Below are 23435 nucleotides of genomic sequence, written 5' to 3' on the forward strand. Positions count from 1 at the left end.
TTTTCATACTGTACTAGTTTTCAAGACCTAATGCTAAGAAAAATTTTATATTTTTTAAATGAAAAATAAAGTATTTAGGAAAATAAGGCAAATAAAATATAAAATATCGTTAGAAAATTTTTAAAAACATCAATAATTTATCTGTAATTAAACATTCATCTCTTAAAATTTATGTTAAACTGGAAATATTATTACTCAACCAATAAACATATGTACTAAATCCACACTTTGATAGTCAACAAAAAGAATCTCTTGATACGATATTTTGCAATTTCTCGAATAGTTAAATATTTAAATTTATTTTAGCATCAAGAAAATAGTAAAATAAATTTTTTCTCTAATTTGGAAAATTTTAATCTCGTTAAAACTATTAATCTTAAATGCACAAAATTTTCAGAAAACACAAATTCTGTTTTATTAATAAACATTTAAACTTATGAATATAGCAATGATTTAATGAGTAGTATTTTTAAAGATAACATCTAAATAAAATTACTTACCACAGCTACAGCTTCGGCACCCATAACTTCCTGAATAGACAAAGTAGTGTGGAACGCCATAATAGTTAGTGTGTATACAACAGTAACCAAAACGCAAGAAATAAATATCGCTCGAGGTAGATTTCTAGAATAAATATTTTTGTTTTGTCAATATACTTCAACAGAAAATAAAAATAAAAAACTCATTTTAATATGCATAAATTACTCCTATGCCACACCCGTTACTTCCAGACCGCACCCGTTACTTTCAGACAGCACTCGTTACTTCCAGACAGCACTCGTTACTTCTAGACAGCACTCGTTACTTCTAGACAGCACTCGTTACTCCGGTGCCGCACTCGTTACTTCTAGGCAGCACTCGTTACTTCCAGGCAGCACTCGTTACTTCAATGCCGCATTCATTGCGTTCACCACTTTAATATTATGTCCACCACTTTAGAATGCTTACCTTTTAATATAAGTATTTCCAAAGAAATTACCCTTAAAATAAAAGTGCGAAGCACTTTTCAATTTAAAATAAAACGCGACTGAATCTAAAAATCATGATTTCCAAATTCCTATATTATAGAAATATAGTTCCCGTATTTCCATGTCCTAGTGTTTAATGGTGGGCTTCACACTTTCTTATTAAGCGACAATTTCACATAACTTAATGAAATTCGATAAGCTTAAAAATATTTTGCTTACCAAAAATAATAAAGTTTTAATATCAATTGAATGGTAAACCATAACATTAACCTTGTTTAATGCAAAGGTTTATGTCCTGTCATTGTTACTTTAACCATTGAATTTAATATATAATGGTCAATGTAATTAATCTGTTATTAATAATCACCGGCTATGTATTAAGAAATTAACATTAAACAAAAAATTATTGCAATTTTTTGTACCCTAATTATAGAATAACGAATTTAGAAAGCAGATTTCAATGGATGATAACCGAGCGTAACAACTATGTCAGCTGATCAAACTGTGCTATAAACTAAGTCTAACGCAAAAAGATAATGGATCGGAATGAATAGATCTAATTAAGTAAAGAAATCAGACTCTATAATACAGCGTGAAACTTAAAGAAAATTACATTATAAAGGTAAAATCGTTAAAGAGGTAAGTCCATTAAAGAGGTAAGTCCAACGAGAAAAAAAAGGAAAGACCCGAAGAACACTGCGGAATCGTTGAACCAGTGTTTTTCTTAAACCCTTTACATAGTTTTCATTTTTGTATTGCTGCTTTTGGGGATGAAAACATTTTTATTTTATTTGTTGCTTGACACTTATATAAACGCAGTTTCTAAATCCGAAAATACAAAGAAGAAACTATCAAATATGCATACTCATCAAAATTTATTAATTGTGAAAAATCCCACAATATCGAGTAAAATTCTGAAACCAAACCCAGTGGCACGACAGCCCATGGAGGGTCAAGGCCTACTGGGCCCATTCACAGTTTTCTTGATCTTTGTCTCGGAGTTGCAGGAACGTTCCGGCTAAGTAGTCACGCGGAACCCCGTGTTTAGTCCCTATGCATATTTGGCGCACTGTTGAGGGCAATTGAAGGGATGGAAACCTGAGTCAACTTTGCCAGTTTCGAACCCCAGACCTGTGGCACGGAAGTACGAAGCTCTTTTACTCAGACCTCCGAGTAAAATTCAGTACATTTAAATAATTTAATAAATTTTATAATAACTATTACTAAATATCAGAAAACATTATCGTCGCGTTGATATACTTTGAAATCATTGACTTACCATCAAAAACCAACTTTTTCATGCAAACATGTACTATTAAGAAAAAAAAATCAAATAAAATTACCATAAAAATTTAAAAAAATATTAGTATTTAAGTTAAACGTACCTATGTGGATCTTTTAATTCTTCAATCACAAAGTTCAAGTAATTCCTAAATAAAAAAATTCCACATTTTAGATTTCAAAAATTTTTTTACATATTTAAGTAAAACGGTAGAAAAAAGCTTGTAGTGAATGAATTGTTGCAATAAAAAATATTATCGCAATCATTCTCATAATTACTGAGAGTAGAATTTATTTTTACCAAATATCTACATAACATATGCACACATTAAGCATTTTATGAGTCTTAAGTTGAAATTTTAAACTTGTTTGTATTTTAATGATAATTTTCACAAATTACCTTTTAAATGAGATGCACATGTGTATATTTGCATGAAAGTGTTCCCTCCATGCACTGTATCTCCTTTGATTTACATAGGAAAAAACCAGTTTGTACTGCAAAAAAGCAACCACATTTTTGAAGAATAAACTCGGGACATCCAATTAAAAATAAAAACTTAATATTTCGTTATTTACACATCTCTTTGATTAAAATTCCTGTAAATAAAACGGTAATAAAAACTATTTATACTCCATTATCCTTTTTTCTATAAAATAATTGCGCAAACCCGGTTGATGAATAAAAACAATTGCGTAAACCCGGTTGATGAGTAATAACAATTACGTAAACCCGGTTGATGAGTAATACCAATTGCGTAAACCCGGTTGATGAGTAATAACAATTGCGTAAACCCGGTTGATGAGTAATAACAATTGCGTAAATCCGGTTGATGAGCAATAACAATTGCGTAAATCTGGTTTATGAGTAATAACAATTGCGTAAACCCGGTTGAAGAGTAATAACAATTGCGTAAACCCGGTTGATGAGTAATAATAATTTGAGCAGCAGTACAGCATTAGAAATTAAAAAAGTTCCAATCACAAATAAGTATTTAAAAATCTATGAAATGCAACTGAAAACTTTATTATTATGAACAATAAATAATGCGGGAAAATAATTTTGAGAAAAGGAAACTAGATTTGTAGTTTCGGAGTATGATTTAAAAAAAATTATGAGAGCTTTTTCAACTCAGTGCATCAAAAAATATCCGAAATCACATACAGGTGTAAATAATTTTGAAACATTGTAGCCAACTAAATTTATTTCAAAATACCCTTTTGAAGGATAAGCAATAAGAAAAATGTTTCAAAGTCACGCAAAAATAATAATATTTGTATCGATTGATATTATATTGATATCGCTAGATTTCAGCAACATTCTTTTCTATTTTAACAGAAGTCAATTGATAGCTCATACAGAGAGATTATCGATTTAGTTAACCTTGCAAAGTGTTTATTTTACTATAATTAACTGTAGACACGTACAGAAAACGTAAAACGTGTAGACACGTACAAAAAAAATTTCTTAATTTTTTAAAAATATTAAATTAGCAAAAAGAAACACATTAAAAAAAATTATTTACAAGATAAAAAAATTAAAAACATTTTTGAAGATAATGACTCGAACTGTTGTAGGAAAATGAATTTAGCTGTCGTATTCAAATATTATACAGAGTGTTCCGTAATATCCACCCTTAATATACATATTTCAGAATCCCTGCTAAAAATGAAGACCAGAAGTATTCCCAGTAGGGAACTCAATATTTAAAAGGGGAAGAAACAAAAACGCAATTAAAATCTGTCAGCGAGATTATAGTCAGTTGGACTGCTCTTTGAAACTTTGAGGTGCTAGTTCCTGCTAATTCTTAAGTAAAAATGACCCCCGTTAACAACCATCCATCATTACTCGGAAACCATCCTATTACCCCATCCCATTACCATTACCCCATCCATCATTACCACCTCCATGTTTATTTTTTCTACAATTTTTACAGCTTTGAATTTTATTTGAAGAAGCAAAAAAGTTAATTTTAACCGTTAACTTTCTTATGCGTGGATGGACGAAGTAAAACTTCATAGACATGAACAGTTATAGCTAAGAGAAAAAATCATTATAGTCGATCTTTTTTCTGTAGTTAATTATTTTTCGGAAGTTTATGACTCTTGTTTTAACATATTCCAGCTTTTAACCTTCTTTTTTTCCCCCAGCGCTGAACAATATGAATTCTAAACCGCAATTTTGGCTAAAAGCAAGTGACGAAAGAATGTCAGGAAGCACTCGCACATTGAATCTTGCAAACTTCTTTATGAAAGCTTTGAAACATCTCCTAGGGGTCTAGAAAATGATAGTAGAGGCTGGAGAGGTGAAATGATTGAAACATGAACAGATTTTGCAAGAAGCTGGAATATATAGAAAATAAGTTTTGAAATTACAAAAAAAAAATTCTTAATGATTTTTTTTATTTTTAAGGTAGTAATTTCTTCGAAATCTTCTACTTGCCAACTGCTTACGTTTTTGAATTCTTTCTCTCTCTCTGGGTCGTCAAAAGAAATGCAATGGTTAAAATTATCCTTTTTCCTTCCTCTAAATCAAATTCATGGCCATCAATCACGGTCATGACCATCAATTCATGGCCAATGAAATGATAAAGTGAAGGAGGTGTTCCCAATAAACAATTAGTGTGGTGCAAAAACCCGATTCATATTCGAATTCAGGATGCTATTTTGTATATGAATCAACAGAAATAGTGTGTGCAAAATAAAAAAGATTTTTTTTCAAAGCAGCGTAATCCCCTTTCTAGTCTTCCCTGTTACTTCAAGCAACCAAATATGTTTCAATGTTTTCCAACCTCACTAGAGATTCATTAAGTTTAAATAGCATTTATTTATTTCCAAATTTAAATACTGAATTTTTGACCCTTAATACTTTATTTCAGTTTTTGCACGTATAATTTTTAAAATATATATTTAAGGTAATGAGAAAGGCTTCTGGTATCTTCTGCAGCTGGCTTCTTTGAACTTTCTAAACGTACAAACCTCAATCTACAGTCATGATCAAAAAGCATATTTTAGTTTTTATAAAAAATACAGAATTAAAGCTTGAAATATGAATAAAGCTAAACAACTTCAATTAATTTTAAAAGAGCTTTTAAAATTTATGTTAATCGAGTTTCTCTATTTATAGATACGTTATTAAATCATTATTTAGCTACATTTAAAAAAAAAGAATTTTTGCCTCCTTGCTAAATAAAATTTGCTTTGGAGAAACTGAATCAAATCATATTCTGATAGGGAGATGTTTAAAAACTATATATGGAAATTTAGATAGATTTGCTGCGTGTATTTTAACTAATTGCTATACATAAAATGCACTTCAGAATTCTCTTATGTAGTTTTCTAAAAGATTACTATTTCTTTTCCAATTGCCAAACGCTTACAAAACGTTAACTTTTCCTTAACATAATATACAAAAATATTTTTCTTTTAATTTACCTTTAAAAAATGAAATCTCGAGTCTATAGAACTATTATGCGTGGTTACGGGTCAAATATTTAACTCTCTCTAATTGGTCAATAGGTTAAATTATAAATGACTAAAAGTGTTCTGTTTCAGGCTGAAACGATTTAGTTAATATGTGAAGCCATATTATTCCTTGGCATAAATGCATTGGGCAATATTATTCATTGGCATAAATGCGTTGGGCCATATCATTCAATGTGATAAAATACATTAAAATGTCGTTTTACTTTGTTGACACACACAATAGGTATCAAATTGAATAGGAAATATCATTAGAATTTCCTGCAATGTAAGTTGCGTACAAAATAAACCATTGCCGTATCAGAGCACAAAATTTAGTCAGTATTTTTGCTTTTCAAAATGGATAGTTTCAATCGAATAGTTTTCAAATTATAAATATGAAATATGAATAAATATTTTCAAAGTATAAAAATGTTTAAAGAAATTATTAAATATGATCATTTTAATGCTGTTCACACTTTTTAGACAGTTAATTGAAATTAAAGTTCAAAATTTCACTTACCAACCATTATACGCAAATAACCCAGAATAGAACGATAACGCTATCTTCGTTATATCCGTTTCTGAATTATCAAAGTTAAAGTATTCTGTTTTGCCTATAAATGCAATTAATAAATATAGATATCAGTTTTAATATTATATAAAACATTTTATAACAATATTTAAAATTCATGGTATCAGATTTGTTAAATAAACAAAATTTTGCTGTCTTACCAAACATTACAATAAACAGAAAATCAGTTTCTATCACAAATGTGTTAAAATAGCTCCGAAATGTCGAATAGAAAGTCGACGCAGTCGAATTTGGAAACCTCATGCATTCATTATTGAATGTAGTGATATGCTCAAAAAAGCACATATTTTGCTCAAATATGAGTATATGCTGTTTTGAGCATGTTACTATATTCCGTAATGAATACATAGGGTTTTCAAATTAGCCTGTATTTGCTTCGAAACTATTTTGACACATTTTTGCTCAATTTTTAGACTTTTTCTGGAGTGAACCTTCTATAATATAAAGTAGTCTCGACATTTTTATTTTTTTCATAATTATATCATTTATTGAATTAAAAAAAGAACCTAAACGAAAATTTAATTTTTAGTATAAATGTACTGTGCACAAACTAAACAATTAAGTTCCCAAATAACTTTTGGATCTAATGATCGGGTTTTCATGAATTTTATGTAAAATTTGATTTTTTAAGAACAATTAGACCGATTTTGTACATTTATAATTACGAACTTTAAAATGTTGTGAATCACGTTTACGCAACTATATAGGGATCTATGAAATAATGAGGGGATATAATGGGGACTTCTTTACGCTTCGTTTAAATATCAACAAACAGTAAAAACAAAAAATTCTATAGCAAGAAATCTTCGTGGGTGACTGAAAAATGATTATATGTCTAAGAGTTGTATAAATTATGCCTAATTTTGTCTATAAATTTTAATCAATGAAAAAAAAAACAGAATTGGACTTTAGATTAAAAAAACTGTTGTACCCATTGTTTATATACAAAGTAAAATGGTATTTTATAATCATATAATCCTGTTTAATATATCCTCCAACATTTGAGGCTGGTACAAAATGTTTTTTTTTTCAGTGGTAGTTAGGATACAGCAGAAAATTTTAAAACAAATAGTATTTTTATAAAACTTTTATCGAAACTTTGGAATATGATCCTTCGTTAATCTAGCATTCTATATATCTGTCTAAAAACTATTTGCATGTAATGATAAACAATTAAAATATTAATACATGACCTTTGAAAAAATACTTTCTGAAACTACGAAATTCAGTAATAGCTGGAGGGTTTGGTAATATGAAGACCCAATTTTTGGGTTTACGACTACTAATGTTCAACTCTGTTGCCTTGTAATTTTGAACCCAATCCAAAAGACAAGAGAACTCCTGGATCAAGTATTGAGAGAAATTTGCCTTCGCAGAGGACTTCTTGATGGAACTAAACCGCATTTGGAGAGGAGCATGGAGAGAAGGACCACGAGAACCTCCCACGGTTAGCCTGACTGCAAAGGGACTAACCCCTGATCCGTCTACCAGTGAGAATATTTTACGTCAGCCCTGTGGTCGGTGCAAGCCGGATTCGTATCAACTAGCCGTCGCTGGGATTCGAACCCGGTTCACCTCATTGGAAATCGAACGCTCTATCCCCTGAGTCATCGCGGCTCTTGTGGCAATATAGTAAAAATAAAAAAAAGCTCTTTTCAAGGTGATATTTTTATATCAAATTGTTCACAAGTTTCCAAAATTTTCACGCTATAACAATACAACGCACAAAAGCATCTTATTACCTGCATAAACATGTTGATTTTCTTTTATGTTGATGTCGTTTTTAGCAATTTAAAAATGGAATTATTATATTGCCATTTTAAAGACTCAATTTTTGGTGGATACAATATACGAAAAATGCATATACCATACAATATAAACGATCAAATACCTAATGACATATCATAAATAGGTAAAATTTACTAAATTTCATTTTATTTTAAAATACAAATTTTACATGTTTGTCCTTAATTTCTAATTTGGTATCTTCTGTATTTTGGAATTGAGAATAAACGTCAGAAAATTTCCAAAATTAAAAAATGGACATTTAAAAAATGCTAAATCAGTAACTATTTAAGAAAATAGAGAGATCTGTACATGAAATAACTAAAGTACTTCTCAAGTGACATTTTTTGTTAATTTCCTATGTGATATTCTGCTAAAGTCACATTTTTTATTAATTTCGTAAGTGATACTCTGATCAAGTCACATTTTTTGATTAGTTTCCTGAGTGATACTCTGATCAAGTGACATTTTTTGATTAATTTCCAAAGTGATATTCTAATCAAGTCACACTTTTTAATTAATTTCCTAAGTGATATTCTGATAAAGTCAAATGTTTTATTGATTTCCTAAGTGATAATCTGATCAAGTCACATTTTTTTATTGATTTCCTAAGTGAAAATCAGATCAAGTCACATTATTTGACTAATTTCCTAAGTGTTAATCTGATCAAGTGACATTTTGACATACCTGTCCTCATTTTATACATATCGAATAATAAGGAACATCTGAAAATAATTTTTTCTCCGAAAATTATTTTAAAGAAAATATCAGTTTAGGTCTTTCTAGAATGAAATATTTTTAACACAATACACATTTACTCATTTAATCAATTTTAAAACTTAAAACAAATTTTACTATTAAATTATTTTTTCTCAAACTAGTTATAAAATAAATCATATTTTGCTATTCAAACCTTAACAAATGAAATTTACTTATTCCCAATACAAAAATAAAATCAATACAGATTTAAATAACGGGATAGTCAAAATCTGATGCCTTGCAACAAACGCAAAAGATAGTACGTTTTTAAGTTAAGTTAATCAATGGATTTCATAAACCAAATGTTATACAAAAAAAAACTTTTTTTTCTATTAGAGCTTGTTTGTGTTTCGTTAGTAAAAGATACCTTGTTTCTATACATTGCTAATAAAGGATAAATTGTTCATATGTAAATAAGGATAAATTGTTTCTAAATATAGTTAATAAAAGTCATCTCGACAAAATTTCAATCTCGACAAAACTGGGGTTAGAGTCTCAGCTTTGACCTTACAATATTTCTTCCATTCCCTTCAACACATGAAGAATTTTTAGTGTCCTTCTTTACAATGCCCATTACCTAACGAAGAACCTAGCTTTTATGTCCAGTTAAATTTCTTTTCTATGGTTTTGAAACCCTGCTAGTTATAAATGGTTAAAGAAAACAGTTTTAAATTCATGGTCTTACAACCATACTAGTTGTAAACTGTTTCAAAACCGTAAAGGTAAAAAAATAATTTACTGTAAACTTTGCGGTTAGTCGGATAGATCGACTGTTGCCTGTTATTTTACCATAATTTCAGAATGAAATTTCTAACAGTGAATTGGAAGAACCTAGCTTTTATGTCCAGTTAAATTTCTTTTCTATGGTTTTGAAACCCTGCTAGTTGTAAATGGTTAAAGAAAACAGTTTTATATTCATGGTCTTATAACCATACTAGTTGCAAACGGTTTCAAAACCGTAAAGGTGAAAAAAAATTTACTGTAAACTTTGCGGTTAATCGGATAGATAGACTGTTGCCTGTTATTTTACCATAATTTCAGAATGAAAATTCTAACAGTGAAGTGCTTACCTTTTCTTATTATTTTAATCTAACAAAACGATGTATGTAACGAAGATAAATCAGATTATATTTTTAGCAGAAAATAGTTTTGTAAAGCCAAATTAACAAAAAGAAATATTAAAATACCAAATGTTATTCAATATATTAAGACGCTAGGTCTCAGGAAACTATACCAACTATACATGTTGTGCTTACATTGTCCTTGAAGTCATGTTTAAGTAAATGCGTTAAATTAAATTTATCAATAAGTAACATCTAAGTAGCACAAAATAGCTCCGTGAAGTTCTTTTATCAATTATTAACGTTAATTATCTTTATATTTAGATCAATCGATTACTGATAAAACACTTGTACATGATTCTTTATTTCTTATCAATTTAAGAAGACAGTATTTTCATGGGATAAGAAATCTAAGACATACATATCAAATTCTTTTCTTAACAGCAATTAATTTCCTTTAACCATTGAAACAAAGAATCTGTTAGAGTAATAGTGATATAAAAATTTTAATTAAAAGTTGATTATAAGAAGTTTTATTTCCTGAAACAGATCTAAGGAATTTTTTGCTATTAACAACTTTATACTTGTTCCAATGAAAAGTATTTAATATCAAAATGTTTCACTTAAAAACTATTTTAACATCTAGTGTTTGATTTTTTCAAAATACTTTTTGATAATTGTTTCATACTCCATTTTTTTATTTAAAGCCAATCAGTAATAAATTTAAACATGTAATTTAAGTCCAGTTCAATTTATAATATTGTTTACATTAATGATAGCCTAATCTATATTTCAAAAAATGTTGTAAACCAATCTGCTATAATAACGTGTGTTTCTTTCAGTGTGGAATGACAACTACTGTATTTCTAATTGAGTTTTTTGCTGAATATCAAAAAAGGAATGTTTTTAAGCTCTTAAAATTAGTTCAAATTTCACTAAAAATTTCTTATTTGCAACTTTAGTGCACAAATATTTATACTTCTCAAATTTCGTCGATTGTTCTAGTACAAATATTTATTTTTCATGCCTAACTACTTTAAAATTTAGCATACTTTTTTTATATATGTACAGAATAGAATTTAATTCTATTTGAAGGGCTAGGAGCAGAATGTGCTAATCCTCACTTTTTTAAAGGCGAAATTTATACTTCAAGCTATTCATTTGTATTGTTTCCAGATAGGTAATTTATAAGTTCCCATGTTTATCTCTAATTAACAGCACAATACACAAAAATATTTTTTTGTCTGTACGGAAGTCCTATTGCTTTTCACCACATTATCGAACCCCGTTTTAATTACAGTCTTTTAATATCCATGGTAGGAATGCCACGTAATTTTGACTCAGGTTAAATGACAAAGACAGCGTCTGAGCTGTCACCTTTTTCTCCTATCTGCAGCACCACCACCGATAAGAGTATTTTCAAGCAAGACTGACTTAACTTGCACCTTTGCTCCGTTAAAAGTTTGATCAGCAACCAAGATCGAACTCGCTACCTCCAACTCTTCACCAGTAGAGTGCTTTTCACCAGACACGATTTTAAACACATTCGCCTGAACAATTTGAAACTGTGGCTCTTCGTTATATTACCTTAAGCCTTTTGTAACATTAAATGCATTTCGCTTAAAATATTGTAACATTGTAAAAATGGATATAAATCTCACCCTTAAATAATTCTATGAAGCCTGTAGTGATGATAACAATAAGGGCTATCAACTTCCCATATGTAAACAAATCTTGAACTCTTGTTGCCCATTTTACATCCCAGCAATTTACGAACGTAAGCAAACCTGAAAAATACAGAACAACACCTGTTTGAATAACAGAATAACAGGATACAGAATAACAGGATACAGAATAACAGGATACAGAATAACAGGATACAGAATAACAGAACACAAAATAACAGAACACAGAATAACAGAACACAGAATAACAGAACACAGAATAACAGAATAACAGAATACAGAATAACAGAATAACAGAATAACAGAATAACAGAATACAGAATACAGAATAACAGAATACAGAATAACAGAATAACAGAACACAAACATAACATAAATTTTTCAATTTGTTTACATTATAAATCAAAATTGGAATATTTGTGCATATGTTTTTCGAATAGATAAACTGAATAGTTGAAACATTGAAATTTAGTTTTTAGATTGGATTTCGTAATGTTGTAGCCATATAATCAGAGAACTGTAAAAAATATATTTATAGATTTGCTTGACTTATGTACACATAGATTTATGTACACATTTACGAGACAAAAAACAGTGAATTAAATAACTATAAAAAGTTGACAATAACGTTTGATTTTTAGATCCGATTCTAAAGTAGTTGATATAAGTGATATAGTTGATGTTCAGACGCCTACATAAAGTGTATATAACTTATTAATCTACTTTTCTGAGAAGTAACATGACTTTTATTAAATAACTTTGACCTTAACAGAAGCCAATAAATCCAAACATAAATGTAATAATTGTCTAAAAATAACTGCTTTGGGGCTATTAGATTTTTATTCTTACAATTTAAGTAAGTTTGCAGCAAATGTTTACTTATTTGCTCTGCGATAAGAAAAAAACTTCGTTGCTATGGAAAAAATTGGATATCTGCAATCGATCCAAGTGATTGCCGATTTAAATGATTAAGTTTACCAGACAATATTGCCAGAGGTTAAAAAAAAAAAATAAGTACAATAGATTTTTAAATTCTATAACAATACTGATGTTTATTTTCGTAAAAACTACTTAAATTAAATTTTAACCTAACCTTTCTAATATATGATTGAAAATGCTTTTAAAAAAGTAAATTTATTAATTTGCTAATTCTTCTCATTTTTAATGTATCAGAATATATAAAGCAATTTAGTTTAATTATTCTTTTAGTTATTTAAATATTTTATTTTACAAAGTTTTGTGTTTGAAACGCTTTGAAGACTGAAATAATAGGTATTTAAATAAAAATTTAGAGTTTGCTTATAAGGTCAAATTCTAATCTAGGAATAAAAATGCCGTTTTTCATGTAACGCACAGAGCGCAAAATAAAAAACGAACCACCTTAAATAACTTTTGATGTAATGATCGTATCATCACAATATAGGAATCAATCTTAAAGGTTCGAGGGGGTGACCTCAAATATGCTAATTAATTAGTACAGACGATATTTAAAGTTACGAAATCAGACACAAAAACGTACTTTCTCCTAATGAAACATACATTTTCTTCGACGGATTTGGATTTCTGACCCCAAAAATATAGGGGGTAGCTGCAATCTTGGAAATATTGTCTCAAATAGTTTGGTCAGAAGAGCGCTCCAATGTTTGGACCTCTTAATGTTAATTTTACTTTTTGCGTATTTTGCCATATCTCGAGAACTTTTTAAGCGAATTGAAATATTTTTGTACATAATTAAATTTGTTTATTAAATTCGTTTTTGAAAAAATACTAAATTATTTTATTAAATTAATTTTGAAAATAATTAAATGTGTCTTCGCAACGATAACTCCACACAAAATATAGCTTTTAGTAAACATCTATTATTTTTTATTATTTTATTTAATAGTCGAAAAAATTTTGAACTGTAAAGAGTGCAAATTTTTGCATCATTTTAAAGAATGTAATTTTAAATGGTAAAATATAAAATTTGAGCATATTCGGTCAAATGGTTAATCAGGGTCATCCATTTATTTTTTGCGCACTGTTTTTGCGCACTCAAATTAACAATCAGTGCGAAGAGTAAATAACGTTAACCCTTTGACTCAGAATTTTTATTAACCATATTTGTTTATACTTTTTTCATTATTTTGTATTAATTTAAATCAAAATAAGTGAAAATTATTATAATTACCATTTTAATACTTTTTGATTATGAAATACGGCAAGGAACACCGGCGTTTTTTTTTTCTTTTCTTTTCTACGTTAAAGGTAAATTATTCCAAGTACGGTTAACTTCCAAACAGCAACTTTTCAAAATTATTCATATTGAAATTTCTTTAATTCGTAAAATCAATTACTGATAAATTTTTTAGTATGAATGAAAAATAAATATTTTTCAAACTACTTTTTTGATTTTTATATCTTAGTACAAATATAAATCCCAAAATCTAACTTTTTTTAGAAACTATTAGATTGTTTTATATAAAAAAAAAAATACTGATATATATTTTTGCTTGAAATTACAGCCTCAGAAAAAAAACACATAAAAGGGACGCCGGTGTTCCATATCAAGCAAAGAGTTAAGCTTTCTATTTGAACTGATCGAGCGATTCTTCGAACGAAGTAAATCAAATCAAAATCAATCGAAGTAAATCGATCAAATGAAATAAAGATTGAGTTACCTTGGTTTCAGGAGGCTTTTTTGTGCTATTACCTCAACGAACCATGAGAATTTTAAATTATTTTGGGTAAATTTTCATTCAAATTTAAGGATTTGCTTGAAAATATTAACAAATTTGCCAACTTTTTACTAATGATTTTCACAAAGCAGTGAAATTATTCGGATACTCAATTAAAAGAAGCGGATCTTAAAACAAAACATTACTTTTTAATACACCTCGGCATTGTTTTCAAATCTTTTATAAATCTGCAAATCTAAATATTTATAATCTCTGTGGTAATCAAAATTACTTTTTTAAAATTTATAAAATCTGAAACTAATGCATTAAATTTGATACCATTAAAAAAATAAATAGCTATGCATTAATTAGCAAAAATAAATTGCTATGCATTAAGTAGCTTCCAAAAAAATAAATAGCTATGCACTAATTAGCAGAATACTTTTAGTTAAAAAAAGGATATATTACTTACTCATATTACCGGAGAATTATACATAACGTGTTTTATTTCGGATATTATCGCCATTAAGCTTTTTTTAGACAAAACCTTTATGTCAAATGAAACTTACAGTAAATTAATTCTTATCGAAAAGGAAATAGATTACCTAATAGAAGTTAAAATCTAAAAATTAAATATTAATGCATAAATATTGCTTCCGTTGAAAAAACACGTCCATAAAAAGCGTAATAAATAACAGCTATGCATTCATTAACAAAATAGTTTTAGTTAAAAAAGTGTATACTACTCTCGTATAATTAAACATAACATGTTTATTTTAGATATTATCGCCATTATGTCTTTTTTTCGACATAAAACCTTTGAGCATCTTGGTTAAATGAACCACCCAGTAAATCAATTCTTAGCGAAAAGGAAATAGATTACCCAATAGAAGTTACCGAAAAGCATTCATCCTTTCTTCCTAACACTAAAAAGAAAGCAAAGAAAAAGAAAGAAGACACCTTTTCCGAATAAATCCTTGCTAAAAGTTTCTTTAAAAGGAAAAAAGATGAGGCAAAAGAAAATTGAACCTTTTACTTTAAATCAATTACTTTGAGAGGGAAAGCAATAACGATATATTTAATGTCTTATTACAAATTTGATTAGAAAAACCAGAAAAATATTTTTAGTTTGAAATACTTTAATAACAATTTAACCATTCTCAAGATTATTTTTATAAAGAGTGTTTTGTAATTAACAAATTTTAATATATATTTTATGAAACCCTTTTCAAAAATAAAGTTAAAATTACATTAGGAACTGCAAATAATTATATCCTTCCTTCCTTTCTCGGCGGTGCGACAACCCTGTGTGGGTCTTGACCTTCCTTAAAATTCTATTCAGAGCTATCCTATATTTAGCTATAGCTTTCCATTCGGTTATTTTGAGGACGATATATAATACATATCGTCATCAATGATATATAAGCGTTAAGCTACTATATAAACGAAGGAAAATCAATGAAGTTAGAATCTGACGAATCCAGTTAGAATCTGACCATCTAAAATTGTCCAAAATTTGAATTTTTTTCTCATTATCACCTATCTCCTCTCAATTTTATCCTGATGACGGGAGATATTTGGCTTCCAGTCATCCTCTCAATTTCCTCTAGATAAGGATATCTGTATATATAGTGTATTGTATATTGTTGTATAGTGTACTTATCACTGTATTGTATATTGTTAAAAAATGGACATGGCTATTTAAGGACATGGACATAGCATTTGATTGCGCTTTTTAAAATTTCCCTATTTTTTTTTCTCTAAAAAATAAAAAAAAACTAATGTATCCAAATAAATTAATATCGTGATGTCTTATTCGTCTTAATAACTTACCACATTTTTTGAAATCGGTTTTCTTCTTAAAAGATATTTGAAGTCAATAGTCCTTTTTACAAGGTCGTCACGGGACTAATAAACTTATAACAGCTATATTAAATTGACTTCGCACAAATTTGGAATCTTTTAAAATCACTGTCGTTTACAGTTTTGAGTACGAAGAAATGCCTGTATAAAGTAATATCTGTAATACATCCAGCTACCCAGACTCCAAATCTGGGACTTTGCCTCGTAGAAATTTGGCTTAGTATTTAAAAAAGTAAAGAAGTTCGAAATTCCTCGCTTAGTTGTTAAATTTAGGTTGAACATTACAAGCTGTTTTCATTTTTTTAAAAATACATTTTGAGCTTCGTCCATTTTCAAAAACACGCATTTTGAGCTGCGCCCATTGTCGAAAACACGCCTTTCGAGCTGTTTCCCTTTTAAAAAAACGCATTTTGAGCTGCGTCCATTTTCAAAAACACGCTTTGTGAGCTATTTCCCTTTTCTTGAAAACGCATTTTGAGCTACGTCCATCGTCGAAAACACGCCTTTTGAGCTGTGCCCATTTTCGAAAACACCCATTTTGAGCTACGTCCATTTTCGTAAACATGCTTTTCAATCTTTGTCCAGAATAAAACAGTAACCGACGATACATTTCTGAAGGATTATTCAAAAGTTAAAACGCATTTAACTGAAGCCATCTTTTGATCGGGTCATCATGGCTTCTGGGGAGATGTTTGTCAAAATTAACTGATACTTTGCAAATATATTTTTTTTTAAATCGTTCCGATAGTTTCATTGAAATATTATTAAATATATGAAATAACTCCTAAAGAAACGTAAAGATTTTTTTGTTGTAATTATGACAACAAATTGCAATAATCCATGTGTAGTGCGCAAAACAAGTTACATGCTGAACAATAGGATAGTCATGTACTCGCAGGCAACAAGTGTAACATGCCACAATATGTATATACATTAGTAAATTTTCAATTTCAAATATTTTATGTGTGTTGAAGTTGTTCCTAAAAACTATATTTCGCATTACAAAAGGAAAAAAAATAATTGCAGCAACTTTGAAATTTTAGAGGCGCAGAGAAAAGGTGTGAATTCAGTTAACATAATTGAGGAACTCTATTGATATTTGAAGAGTTCTCGTAGATTTAGATTTTAACACTTTTATGCTTTTATTTTCATTAAATATATTTTTCACACATTTTCAATATTTAGTATTAAGTATTAATAAGTGAAAATTATTATATATAGCATTTTAACATTTTATGGTTATAAAAAACCGGTGTCTTTATGCGTAAAAGGTAAAATCTTCCAAACTCGACTCACTTTCAAACAATAATTTTTCAAATTTGCAGTTATTTAGATCTAACACAAACAGTCCATCATTGAAATTTCTTCAATTTATTAAATAAATAATTAACACGTTGAATGCCACGCTAATTTTACATGGCTGGCTACACGGTAAATAACTACAAACTAAATTTGCAAATATAAACAGATTTTGCTAGTTTATAAAAGGTTTAGCATAACATATCTGAAAAAAGTGGTGAATTATGTAAGCATACGAATTGTTTCAAAATAGTGGTGGATAAAAATCTACTAAATTGAATTCATTAAACTAAGAAGTAAATTTTGAATAAATTTTCTGCAATTCCATGATTGTTGTTACTTTACGTCGCACTAGAGCTGCACAATGGGCTATTGGCGACGGTCTGAGAAACATCCCGGAGGATGATCCGAAGACATGCCATCACAATTTTGATCCTCTGTGGAAGGGATGGCACCCCCGCTTCGGTAGCCCGACGACCTACGCGCGAAGTCGAGCACTTTACGGTAGCACAGTTTAACGAGGACCAATACCGCACACCCTCGGTCCCTACGCAGACTGATCCAAGTGGTCACCCACCCGCACACTGACCGTAGCCAGTGATGCTTGACTTCGGTGATCTGCTGGGAACCGTGTCTTAACGATCAGTCCACTGCGGGACTGCAATTCCATGAAAGAGAGTAAATTTTATAGTTCTATATCATGTTATACGCTGTCAGCCAGCTGTTTTTCGCGGCCTATGTGAAAGGTCAGTGTCAGCCACCGATGGTTGATGCGGCCTAAATGTAATTTCAGTGTCAGCCACCGGTGGTTGACGCGTCCTAAATGGAAAGTTCAGTGTCAGCCACCGATGGCTGACGCGGCATTCAACGTGTTAATAAAATTTTGAACTTGACTGAGACATTTTTTTTCAAACGATCTTTCTTGGATTTTATATTTTAGTACAAATATAATTCTGATAATCTAATAAATTTCTTTAGAAATTTCTTTATTTCTCTTTTTTTCCTTTATTTATAATAAAAATGCCAAAATATCTATTTTTTTTGTAATTAGAACGTAAAATGTAAAAATATATAAAGGACACCGGTGTCCCATCTACGTCAAGGGGTTAAATATATTTTACCATAGTGTGTCACATGCGGGAAGTCACATGCTTTATGTCACATGCCCTTATACGCAATATAGGGCTTATGTAACTTTTTTGTTCTGGATCATTTATGACATGGAAATTTTTAAAGTAATTAGTTTTAAAATTCGTCAGTGAATTAAAAGCGTCCTTTTATGAAAAATTGTCTTATATTTTCTTCATAGTTTGCATCACATATATTTCATGATTTATAGACACTTTATTCCAATTTTCATTTAGTTTCAAGAAAATCTACGACAATTAAAATAAAGTGTAAATACTTGAAAAGCCTAATTGCTTTTATTGCTTGAACTAACATATGGCAGGAAAAACTAGGGCTTTCCGGAATTATCACATGGGCGAATATGAATGACTTATTTTTAGGAAAATGTCGAAGCGTGGGAGGTCAATGACGTCATGTTCGTGAACGCAGTGCGGGTGGGAGTTGTGAGGGCGAAGATAGTTCCTGGTTTCCATGGTTACTACTATCCGATATTAATCCTGTCAAGAACAGGAAAAAAGTTGAGTAAACTTCTGATGCAAAATGATAGCGCCTTGAGAAAAAAAAAAAAGACTGTTCTAGTGAGCTATAACATAAAAAGGTCTAATTAGTATTTTTTTAGTCGGGGAGCAAAAATTAAAACAATTAATGTATAATGTTGAATTTACAATTAAAAAAAAATTGATTTAGAAAAATGTAAACCTCTTCTGAAAAAAAGTCACAGTAGTCGTGAATAATATTAACTTTTTTTGACATTTATTTGAAGAAATTAAAGTAGCGAAAAAATTATTGAAAAAACAATAAATGAGAAAGATAATGTTTAATTTATGCGGACGAAGTACCAACAAAAACCCACAGCTGTTAGTTTATTTTTGCTGTTGTGAATGATAAATATAACTACTTCACGGTAAAAACGAAATACCTAATTCTTTTTTAGAATTAGTTACATTAATTAAGTAATAATTAAGGTTTCAATCTCTTTAAAACCGATTTGGAAATAAGTTTGTTAAAACTAAACTCTTTTACAAAAAATATTTTAATTTTTACCACGCTAAATTGAGTTTTTACAATTTAAAGAAAATTATACAGGTACCTTATTTTACATTGTTGAAAAAGAGAAATTATATTAGATACGTAATTTTACATTACAATATCCCAAAGCTAATATGCAGGGTGTTTTGCACAGATTGCCCATACTATATATATATTTGGATTTCTTCCAAAAAAGTATTAAAAACTTTAAACTATTAAAGTAGAAAATTGGCATTTTAGTGAAAAAAAATTTAGAAACATGGATCAGTTAGTATAGAAGTCGAGAGAAGGATTAAGGAATAAAAACTAGTTTTTAAAGTTTTACTGAAATGCATTTGCTTTATACTAAGAACCATTGTTAAGCACCTCAACTCAACTGGTTTTAAGCTAAGTTGAGCTTTTTAAGAGTTAAGAAGGAATGAAGAGATTTAAGCTGTTTAAGAGCTAAAAAGGGATGAAAAGCATTTAATGGTTTTCATCCCTTCTTAGCTCTTAACCCTTGAAAGCCGATATTTTGTTTAAACATATTTTTTGTACTTTTTAATAATTTTGCATTAATTAGGTCAAAATAAATTAAGATATTCTATTTAGCATTTTAATAATTTATGGTTATAAAGTACAACAAGAAAGACTGTTGTCTTCTGCTACGTTTTCCATGTTAATCTCTAAAACATGGCTTACTTCTAAACAATACCTTTTTAAACTTGCCCTTATTTGAAGTTATTTAGATCTAAGAGAAACAATTATTAATCAGCTAAATTTCTTTTATTTAGAAAAACAGTTATTGATAAATTTTTGAATATGAAGGAAAAAATAATTTTCAAACCAATTTTTCTTGATATTATAATTTGGAACAAATTCTAATAATCTAAGATTTTTCTTAGTAACTATTAAACTTTTTTTATAATTGAAAAATATCAAAATATATTTTTGCACGAAATTATAGGGTCTGAAAAATATATATAAAAGATGCAATCGTGTCCCATCTGCGTCAAAGAGTTACAAAGAGATCATATCTTAGAAGCGCTTTTATTCTTTCTTTCGATATCAATTTTAAACATTTAATAAGATTTTTTAACACGGACTAAAGAAAATTTATATAACGAGTAGCAATTATAAATCACTGTAAATAATGTAGCAAGATGTCTGAATAAATATAAGATTTTTTACTGTTTTTCAACGAACTTAACTCTAAGGCACATGAGATACCGGAGTCTCTTTGCTATATATTTTTTCTGACGCTGTAATTACAAGCAATTTTTGGTATTTAATGATAAAAAAAGTCTAATAGTCATTAAAAAAAAAACCTTTTAAATCATAGGAATTATATTTGTACTGAAATATAAAATACAAAAAAGTAGTTTGAATTTTTTTTCCTTCATATTAAAAAATTTAATGATTGATTTTGTAAATTAAAAAAATTTCTATGATGAATAACCTTTATCTTATATCTAAATGACGGCAAATTTTAAAAAATTGTTTGGAAGATTCTACCTTCAATGCAAAAAATTACAACGGTGTTTAGTAATATAGTATTTCGTTACCATAAAGTATTAAAATGCTAAATATAATTACTTTGCCACTTATTTTGACCTAAATTAGTACAAAATAATAAAAAATATGCTTAATAACATGTTTAATAAAAATTCTTGTTAAAAACAAGCGTTTTTTTTTTAAATAATCACTGGGGTGTCTCATAAATAAAGATAAATGATTTGCTGTAAGTATAGTTTGCTTAAAGTAGTTTGCTTAAAGTAGTTTGCTTAAAGTGGTTTGCTTAAAGTGGTTTGCTTAAAGTGTTTGCTTAAAGTGGTTTGCTTAAAGTGGTTTGCTTAAAGTGGTTTGCTTAAAGTAGTTTGCTTAAAGTAGTTTGCGTAGAGTAGTTTGCGTAGAGTAGTTTGCGTAGAGTAGTTTGCTTAAAGTAGTTTGCTTTAAGTTAAGTATAGTCAGACATTAACTCCAGAGTTAATATTTCCTGTATTCCGATGAATAAACTAGACATAGCGAAAGTATTGCAAACTCTCTCAGAGAAAAAGCAGTTTAGAAAATTTCCTTTCAATTTAATATTAATTTAAAATATTCTGTGGAATTGTTGAAAGTTTGGGTAAAAAAAATATGGAGTTGTAAAAAACAAAATCTTTTTCTTTTAAAAGAGACTCCATATCTTCACAACTTGAAAAAAAATTTTTTTCTGGTAACTATTCTGAAAGTCCATACTTTTCAAGAAATATGCACTCTTCTGAAACAAGAAATAAAAAAATAAAAAAAATTAAAGAAAAGATGTAAGAAATACGTAAATAATATCTTTAGGGATTGTAGCATACATATAATTTATAAAATTTCCTTTTGAAGAAATTAAATCGCTCGCGTTTTTATATAATAAATATGAGTGGTTTTTTATGCCGCAACTTTTCAAAAATTGGTTTTACTCAAAAATCAAAAAATTTCGTATAAACTAGATACTGAAAGCTTTATAGTACAAATCGACACCAGTTGGTTGAGTTGCAGCTTTTCGCACTCCTTTGTCACAAGTTCGGCGTTCAATACTTGGACCGGGCAAGGTTGACTCAGCCTTTCACCCCTTCAGTGGGTCGCTAAAATGAATATCAAGCAGGCTTGAGGACTAAGCACTGGGGATTCTGTGTTCGGTTGATCGCCTAACCGGAAAATCTGCTCTTTCATCCCAGATTCCGAGATCAAGAAAATTTGAATGGGCAGAATAGGCCCTCCATGGGCTGTTGAGCCACTGAGTTTATTTTTTTATAGTATAGTGGGGATGAATGAAATAATCTCAAGAAATTGATGAGATATTACTAGATTGAGAATACCAGATAATAAATCTGCATTACTAGTTTATAAAATCTGTAAGATATGACTAGATTATAATTTTTACTCTCTTCAAAAATATATAAATTGGAAATAACAGGCAACAAGTTTTAAGCGCTGGAAAAACAGGCGTCCATATTCATGACTGACAATTCTTGAATAGGCTCCTGTTTTTGAAGGCTTAAAACATGTCAACTGTTATTTCAAATTTAAACATTTTCTAAACTAATAAAGTTTTTAATCTAGTTATTAGGGGTGAGATTGCTTTACCTCAGACGAATTTTAACTCTTATTCATTTTTCTGAAGAATCTATTAATTCAATGTATAAATTAAGTGAAATAATTGTGAGATACGTCTAATAATTTTGAAAAGCTTTAGTCTTATATAGTATGAACAGATATTGTCATTTTTTATACTCCTTAATTCTCTTAGAGTGCGAAAAAATTTTGACGATGATGTCAACATGATGTCGCACCTTGGACGTAGCATTATGGATAATACTCATTTTGAGTTTTTGTCTTTTATAACAACCAAATTAACTGAAGTCCGATAGTTATGTAATTAAAACTACTTTTTAAATTTTCAATTACACTGCATTAACTAAAATAAATTAAGTGAACCATTTAAGTCCACGAGGAAATTGCATTTGTGCTAATAGGCGCTTAGAAGAATTTATTGTCTATACTATAGCCGGATTATAAAAGTACAAAAGGCACACTTTTTTTAAATTAGTTTGAACAAGCAAAAACATGTTTTTTTTTCTTAAAGAAAAAGAAATTTTTTTTTTATGGAGAATGACATTTTCCCTCAATTCTACTTTCAAATGTGAGTATACTGTACTATTCAAAGCAACCGGAAACTATTGCATAGAAACTGAAAAAAATGTTTTTTTAGCACATCCCTGAAATTTAGCACATTTTTTAGCACATCCCATCCCTGGTTAAAAGCAGCTGAGCAGCTCTACATAATTTGCTGAAAATAATAACTCGTCCCAAAAAGAATTTATTTTTTTCATATCTAGGTTATCTCATTTTTGAAC

The 23435-nt window shown here is 29.1% G+C and overlaps 1 protein-coding gene across 1 annotated transcript in view; it reads right to left on the minus strand.

The window, feature by feature from the left end:
* The window catches only part of LOC107440928 (Y+L amino acid transporter 2), a 55756-nt gene that overhangs the window by 12097 nt on the left and 20224 nt on the right, over nucleotides 1-23435 (minus strand). Inside the window, exons 2-5 of the mRNA XM_043041019.2 lie at nucleotides 11570-11695; nucleotides 6232-6325; nucleotides 2354-2398; nucleotides 501-624 (exon numbers count right to left, since the gene is read on the minus strand). Coding sequence (XP_042896953.1) covers nucleotides 501-624; nucleotides 2354-2398; nucleotides 6232-6325; nucleotides 11570-11695 — 389 coding nt within the window. The remainder of the gene's footprint in view (nucleotides 1-500; nucleotides 625-2353; nucleotides 2399-6231; nucleotides 6326-11569; nucleotides 11696-23435) is intronic.

Source organism: Parasteatoda tepidariorum, chromosome X2, assembly GCF_043381705.1.
Source record: "Parasteatoda tepidariorum isolate YZ-2023 chromosome X2, CAS_Ptep_4.0, whole genome shotgun sequence".
Lineage (NCBI taxonomy): Eukaryota > Metazoa > Arthropoda > Arachnida > Araneae > Theridiidae > Parasteatoda > Parasteatoda tepidariorum.